General features: G+C 40.4%; 1 protein-coding gene across 1 annotated transcript; it reads right to left on the minus strand.

The window, feature by feature from the left end:
- Positions 1-1053: 1053 nt before the first annotated feature.
- foxh1 (forkhead box H1) lies at positions 1054-3801 on the minus strand. The gene is made up of 3 exons (XM_074692965.1): positions 3322-3801; positions 2586-2690; positions 1054-2351 (listed from the first exon to the last, which is right to left on the minus strand). Exons 1-3 carry the CDS (start codon positions 3799-3801, stop codon positions 1380-1382), a joined length of 1557 nt encoding a protein of 518 aa, XP_074549066.1. The 3' UTR covers positions 1054-1379.
- Between the last annotated feature and the right edge of the window lie 4708 nt (positions 3802-8509).

The following is an 8509-nucleotide window of genomic DNA, read 5'->3' on the forward strand; positions in this document are numbered from 1 at the left end:
ATTGTATTACATTACAGTAGGTTGCTTTTCTACTTTCCAGTGTTTCAAAGGGGTGTTATTCTCATTTAGATTCACAGTCATTTAACTAGCCGATATAGGCTACTATATCATGCCATGAATTGCTGCATATTTTGAGTATAGTTACAAAAGTAGAGAAATACTTCTAACCACCCCCCAAATGCACCACTCTCTCAAGTATCAAGACATGCTGTTTGAACATCAAGAAAAAAAGGCAATACTGGATTTGATTTCAAAATTATCTCATTAAAACAAATCTGGAAAACCTAAAAATACGCATTAACAAACGTGTTTTCCAACTTCTTGGCCTGTATTAAAATAGTTAGAACACAACACTGTGCAGCACGGATAAAATAAACAGCACTTTATTACTTTCCCTGTTTGACTCATAACCTTTTGAAACTTCTGGGCTGCTTTCACTTTAACTCAGTTCTGTACAAACATTTTACAAGACCACAAGAAAATGTCAAACAACTAATAAAACATTCACCTGTCGAAGTTGGCAGACACTTATAAACATTTTCCTTCATAAATTCATCAGTGACTTCAGTAGTGCAAAAAAGCAGGGAGCTTGTGTCCAAGTCCATTTAAGCCTGAGGAAGATACTTGTGGCTGTCTCCAGTCATCTGTAAACATGCAGGATGTTTTTAAATGGCATATGAATCTACATTGTAATTAAATGTTGGTATGAAAGAGTAAAAAAAAAGAAAGAAATGAAATGAAATGTAGTCTAATTATCAAAATATGCAACTGTGTTTTTAAAATTGTGGACAAACAAAGATAACAAAAACCGTAGACATTCAATCTGCACAAAGAAAAATATGTTTGCTTTACCAAATATTATGCCCGTTATTTACCATAAAAAGCTTACACTATGTTCACATTAAGGCACTGATATTGGCAGGACACTGCACTGTGAAAAGATAACAGTGAGCAACTCCTGCAGTCCAGCTGGTAGCTTTCAGTAGATCACATGACTAAAATTCAAGATTAAATCCTGCTTTACATTCAGGTGTCAGAGAGGGTAAACGTGTTTAATGCTAATAGAAAATAGTGCAAATACAGTTAGCAGTGCAAAGCCTGAACTGAGGTAGATATTTGTTTGTTGTATAGCTGTTTGTGGTAGCCTTGCTCTGAAAAAGTTAGTCCAATCAAGAGAGGACAGAAGGGTAAAATGGAGTTCCCCAGTATTTCCAGCATTTCTGTTCCCATTTGTGGAGTTGACATTCCAAGTTTTTCTTCCTTTGAAACAGTGTCGCATGCTTGCCCTTGTGGAATTCAGTAAATCTTGTTTTACATCTGTGCATTTCGAGTGACATTATGGCTCAATATGAGTGAATAAGTCAGTGTTTGATAGTCAGTTAGTACTGAGGATACCTGTTAAGTGGAGGTCCATTCTGCAATGTGTACTGACTGGGTGGTTGATGATGGGAAAGAGAGTTCTGATTTGTGGGTACCAACACGTCAAACACGCTTTTATTTGGTGGCACAGATTGCAACATGTTGTCCAAGTCCATGATGAGGGGTGGGGCTTGGACAGAAACTCGTCCACTGGGGAGGATTGGCCAATAAGCGTGACTTAAAAAGTGACCAGGTGCTACAGGAGAGCTACCATATCCATAAAGAGGAAGCCCGCCATGTAAGGGCATCAAGGGGCCTCCGTTGAACCGCATGCTAGGTGGTGCAACTGCATTAGGGGGAGCATATTTGGCATAAGAGGTGGGGAGCTCCCATGGAGGTGCAACAGTCTCTCGTCGGGCTGATTTGTGAAGAGGGGGTCTGTAGTCATCATAACCATCTGATCCAGCCTCACCATCAAAAGGCACTCGCTTACCGGACAGAGACATGCCTCTCCATTCTTCATCAGATGAAGAGGAGGAGGTGGAGGCCGGGCTTGCAGAGCTAGCCGAGGCACTACGAGCAGAGGAGGCATAGCGAGGTTGAGGAGGTGGTGAAGAGCGGAGGCGATCATGTTTACCCCAACAGTCCCTTGAAGGCACGTCCACATCACCAGGGGCACTTGGAGGCCGCAGGCTGTGCAGCAGGGAGTCAATAGCAAAGGAGGAGTCCAGCTTGGGTCGGAACAAATCCTCCTGTGGCGGGGAAGGGTTTCTGGAGCTTACTGCTGGGAGGGTGGTGACAGCCGCAGGGGTGGGCTCAGATTCCGGCTTGTGGCCCTGCAGGATGTAGGGGGCCAGGTCCTGGGCAAAAATGGTTTCATCCTGACGTGACACCGCTGTGTTTTGCCTCTTTAGGAGCTCAAGAGGAACACGGCTCAGCTCCACTGCCCAGAAGTTTCCTTTGCCCTGAGGCTTCCCAGGGTCCTTCAGCACCTAAAAGAAGGGAGGATGGTGGGTGAGAAGAGCACTTGGCCTGACAGCCTTGTTGAGCAGGACTGGCCTAGTTTCAGACTTAACCATCACCATAACAGTGGGAACAAGATAAAATCTAAAACAGGTTTAAGGGCCACAAAGAGTATTTATCCTGTCAATAAAGATGGTTACAAACTTCACACAAGACCAAAAGCAGACTTTCACGAGTGATTGTAGAGCAATTTTTACACACACCTTCACAAAGCAGTCATATGAGGAGAGGTTGTGCCTCACAGAGTCTCTCCAGCCCTTATAGTTTCCTTTGAAGAATGGGAAGAGAGTGCTGATCTCCTTCAGGATCTAAAGAAAATAAAACATTAATATCAGTTGGTATGTCTAGAAACAGATTTTTTTATCTACTGTACTTCACTACAGGATTGTGCTTTACAGGGGCGTAATGCTAGACAGCAATGATGTGGTAAGATTTACAAAAAACAGAAGTTGAGTGGTACATGCCAGTCGCACACCACATTCTCTTCACTTAGAAGGTGCTTTGAGAATTTAAAAAGCCTAAAATGTTGATGTCCATTTTAAGCAGTCATATATGAGTGTTGTATTAGTGGAGTATTTAAGGTAACTGAAAACGGGATTTCACTCTGCTCTGTGTGTATCTTATCACTTTGCTGATACAGATCAGTGTCTGGTTTCGCTGCAGTCAATCCTTATCAAAGCAAAACAGGAATGGAAGTCACTCAAGTGTCACCAAGAGGCTGCTGCGATGTGTCACTCTCTGGACTGTAAACTATCCGAGAGATTCCTCTTCAAGTATCTTATGGCGACACGGGCGTAAATGTATGTAAATAAAGTGTAAATTAAGCCCACGTTAAAAGCAAAGCCGTGCGTAAAACACATCGTGCGCCACCTCCACCCAAATAACTTTAAGTATAGTACGGAGCACCTAAACATTTATGAATTGAAAGTCCACTCTTACCTCTGATAATGTCAGTTTCTTCTCTGGGGACCGCTGGATGACCATTGCGATCATAGCGAGGTATGAGTACGGAGGTTTTGGATACCGCTGATAGTTCTTTTTCTTCCCAGCGCTTGTGCCATCATTGTCTCCCTCGGTCTTCCATGACTCCCGGTTGGTAGATTCATGCTTGAAGTCTGCATCCTGAGGATTCGGATACAAGGACTCCGATGTTCTGACTTTATCCATGAATGTCGTGGCACTGGTGAGGTGCTCGGGACGCGCTGCGGGCTTCTCCAAGCGCGGCTGCTGCTGCTGTGGGACCATCTGAGCAGGGGGCTGGTACGACCAGTGCTCAGCTGAGTTACTCTGCGTTACTCCACAGGGAGGAAAACTCTGCTGCGCATTTCTATGGAAGTCAAGTTGACGACTGCGGTGTTCCCCAAGGTGGGGCAGGGAAGGTAGTGCCAAGAGACTCGGCTCCGGCCAGTGTTTTGTCATGCTGATCAGGTCGAATGGGGTAGAAGATCGGTCCCGCACGTTCGGACAGGAGAGCGTAGAGGGGGAGGGAGGTCAAAGAGTTGGTCCTTAACTTCTGGCAGACTGCTGGCTCCAGGCTGACTCTATTTGAAGAGCAAACAATTAACAGTTTCATGTAAATCCCGCTGCGTAATCGACGGGAGAATGACGCGTTATCTGAGAGCCGAATGACTGATCGCCCCGGGGGGTTGGGGAGGGTCTGTGTACGAGGAGGGGCAGAGAAGACAGTAAACATGTAAATAACCCTTATGATAATATCAACATACCACTTTTGTGGAGGAGATTCGAATTTAATTCGTCTTTACTGCTTAGAAGATTTACGCATGAAGGCCTTGAGGTTTCCGCGCGTAATTGGAGAGGGCAGGCTCTCAAGTCCGAAACAGAGTTTGTTAAATTTTTCAGAGTCAAAAAAATCATTGGCACTAACTCAAGTTTCATGAAGACTTTTGAGGAAAAACAATTCAAACATGCTCATGTTTTCAGAGCAGCACTTGTTCGCAGAGAGCGTAACTCTTTTGGGGGTTGGGTGTGGTGCAACAGGGTGAAGTAATTTCGATTGAAGCTTGCATGCAATCAACAATTTTCTTGTGAGCAATAAACATGAGGAAGGGCTAATATGCAAACGCTGAAACATTAACGTGATGGCACATTATAAAAAGATGTTGACAATTATTAGCCTGTCTTTGCCATGGTCAAATAAAGCCCTGTCTAAATTGAAGATGCGCAAAGATTCCTCTAAAGTTCGGCATATCTAAACCATCATATCTAGACCACAGTGACGCTGCGTATTTGCATTTCGGAAAGGAAGCAAGTTAGTTCACCTTGAAACATTTCAAAGTAGAAACAAATCAGCCCGCTACTAAGGAATGATAACCATTTGGATGTGAAATTCTTATATTTCGCCGAGTTTTGCGCACAGTAGGATCTCGCAGTGACCATACCGGATTGCCGTATGCGTTGTAGGACCAAGTTTCGGGAATGCAGCTCTTTTGTTCAACTTAACGTAGTGCTAATGTGCAGACGCTTTCTTCCCAGCAAGACAGTGAAAACAAGTAGGATTAGACGGAACCCCATTGGCAAGCTGAAGACTTTTCCTTCCCAAAGGAGCTGCTTAGCATGTGTGGAAATACGGGGGCTATTCAACACCATTTGTGTGCTTTCTGGCGCTTACAAGCTGCAAAGTGTCGTTGTAGGGTCCAACAATCACACCTTGAACAGGGAGCAATCATGTTTCCCCGAAATGTTGTAAACAGACTCAAACCAAAACTACTTTACACCAAGAATAAACAACTCCAACTACTTTTCTGTGTGTGACATACTGCAAAATCTTACACTAAGCTCTTAAGTTTCGTTAATGTCCACTTCGAAAGCCTTTTGTTTGGATGATGGATATATTACAGCTGATAAGATAATGTGACCTGACTGTGATGGTGGAAATTTGAAACAACATTGTAATCTTGATTGCAGTGTAGTTTCAACTCACAGCTTCACCTGCGCTTTGTGATTTTCAAATGAAAATTTCTGGAGAGTGGGATCCACGTGTAAGATCTCATCCAACTATAAGTTACTGAGCCAAGTGAGGGGAGAACTTTTTGATTAAAAATAGTCTTACTCAGAAGCCGTTTAACAGTTATATGATCTCTGTTGTGAAACTCACCATGTGTTTTTGGAGCTTTTTTTCCCACTGACAACAAAATAATGTTTTTAAAATCTTTGCCAGGGATCCCCAAAACTGCAATCCACTTTCACCTGCCACAGGTTGCTAATTTTTTCTTCTCTGGTTACTTAGTCCTGTTACAAAGTCAAATTTCTTTGTCTCCCTCTAGTGGTACAGAAAAAACACAGGGTAGATGCAAAGTAGGTGACATGGCCATTTTTCCATTGTTTACTGAATTTTCATCTTTCATACAGTAAATAAAATTTTGCATACATTGGAAATGTCGCAATAGTCAATAAGTAAGCACAATAACCAACAAATCAGGATAAAACCAAAACAAACTATTAGCTCAGGTGGGTCTGGTTGCACACAGATACAGGCCGATATCGCTTATGTTTAAAACAGGTCACATTCCAGACTTCTAAAAAATCCTTTTACAGTAAAAGCAGAGAGATCAAGTCCATCAGATCCATTATAACAATTTATATTTTCCTTGCAGCAGAGTAAGAGTTCTATATAATCGATTATTTGCTTCATTAACTAACATCTGACCAGGGAGGCCCAATATCAAAGACATGGCAGCCAACTAAAATAAATTTATTAAATACTTTTCCTATTTCAAAAAGTTTCTCTGACCATACTTCTGAACAGCACAACATGACCAAAAACACTGGTTTAGGGTGCCAATTTCTGGACATGGTCCTTTTTAAAAAAAAGTTTGATTTATTTAGACATGTGGATAATAAAAGAAACATGTTCAGGCAAAGCCCTAAATCATCACAGTGTTAATGTTCAGACACAGTTTTATGTAATTGTTATCATAGACTGTGTGGTCGTCTCCAAGAGAAGTGCTCAGGCTGATTTAAATACCATCAATCTATCGCTTCCTGTCTACTGGAGAGCCGGTTAATAGGTTTTTGCCTGGATTAGTGATCCCCCGCATGAGAAGAATGGAGAGCCATATGAATAGGATAGCATCCAGGACAAGGCTGTTCACATAGGGTGATTGTGTCTGGACAAATCCCCTCTAAGCTGCCCATAGATGCATCCTGAGACGGAAGCAGGGACAAAGTTTGGCTCTGGAGAAAGGAAGAGGGAGTAGATAGTTTGACTTTCACTGATAACACAGCTCAGAGATTTGTGTCAGTGAGGAGTTCATAAATGATCTCAATTACATGAAACTTAGCTTGAAAATTTTAAGGTCTTGCATTTTCTTTTGTTCTTACTATTACTTGTAAGAGACCTTATTTAACCCTCATGCAATACCTCCAAGGCCCACTAGTGGAGCATAGGCCAGAGTTTAGTTCACAGATGTAGACTATTTAAAAAGAAGACTGCTCTTACATTGTCTTTATTTTAGTGAAGAAAAGGTGCATCAAAAGATGGAAATCCACAAACCTGGGTGTTCCAAACCAAAAGTGTGGATACAAGTTAGTCTCATCTGCTTGATTTAGGTTGTTTAAAGGGTTTTAACTTGTAAAAATCGTGCTTATGTAGTTCTTATCGCTTATATGTCTCATTTTTATTTTCTGTAGTTTTTTTTCTTTATTCTGCACATCCATTTTATAATTAGCCCCAGGTTGAAATTGAATCAAATGCGTCTTTATTTTAACTACTGTGCAGATGCTACATTGCATCATATGACTTTAGATTCTTTTGCCAAAGAGCTGTTTTCTTTTTGGGTCACTCCTGTGCCGTGTCACCAGTTGCCCTGCAGATGTCAGCAGATCACAGGCTCACCAGTATCTCTGTTTCCATCCACTGATTCTGATGCTTGCTTGAACTTATTTTGCACAAACCCCCACCAGTCTAACAGCACAGTCTAAGTCTGTAACCTGCGGTTCTGAAGCCTCATGTGACTCCTTTGCGATGGTTCCTTGTAGCTTTAAAAAAGTATTATTGAAGGAAAGGATTTTTTATTTTCTTACAGAGGGTATTGATGATTTTACTGACACTAAACAAAGACGTGATAACATTTTGTTGAAAAAAATATGCAACACATCTTGCAAAAAAGCCTGCCTGTGATCTACTTGGCCCCTTGCAACATCAACAGCGCATCAACTTTCCATGCACCTGTAGCTAACATTGATTTCTACACCCCTTGTAGGATAACTCAATCTAAAAAAAGAGGAATCTGGATGGCAAATACAGATTTTAACCCAAGGGCTGGATTGATTTAATTGTCAACATACACACTTAATATACATGCTTGAAGTATGACAAGACATTAGCGAACAACCAAAAACGACAAGTTGAGCAATATTGTTAACATTTATTATCAAATGAAAGTATTCTTCATGTTTTTTTTATTTTTTGATATTTTTGCCCTTTATTATTTAAAATTTTCCTTTTTTTATTTCAGATTATTTCAGCAAGTTTTTGCTCAAATTTAAAAAAAAATCATTTTTTAAGAAATTATCTTAAAAAATCTAAAGAATTTGACTTTTGATAAACTTGGAAAAATTAAGAAAAAATACAAAATTTGAATATTTTTAATTTTGAGAAATTGCTTGATTTAAAAAAAATAAACAACTTGAAAGTTCTTGAAATTTCATTTTTATGGAATTATATTTCAAAGTTTAGAAAGCTTGATTTTTTTTCTTCAGATTTAGCTTTTTTTTGGATTTCAAATCATTTCGATTTGCATTTCTAATTTCAAAACTTAAGAAACATGTTCATTTTTGAAATTTCTTTTTTTTTTGGCAATCTTTTTTATTTAAAAACTAAGACATCCCATGTACAATTATGGATTTGACAATGATTCACTAGATCTTAACTAAATATAGAATGTTATGCCCCTCTGTGTTCGCAGACCCCTGGTCTAACTGTTTTGTCATCTCAGTGATGTTTGATTGTGGGGATTTTTTAAGTGTTTAGGCTTGTTGTGACAACACCACAGAAAGAAAACATGCCCTGTCATTTTACTGTTCAAAGACATTGATGTTTTGTAGTTATCCAACCACTTTACAAGTATCTGAGATGAGAGTACCTCTGCTGCACAAACATGACTGT

Source organism: Halichoeres trimaculatus, unplaced genomic scaffold, assembly GCF_033239565.1.
Source record: "Halichoeres trimaculatus isolate MK-OKI-2021-1 unplaced genomic scaffold, fHalTri1.1 fHalTri1_scaffold_18, whole genome shotgun sequence".
NCBI classification, from domain to species: domain Eukaryota; kingdom Metazoa; phylum Chordata; class Actinopteri; order Labriformes; family Labridae; genus Halichoeres; species Halichoeres trimaculatus.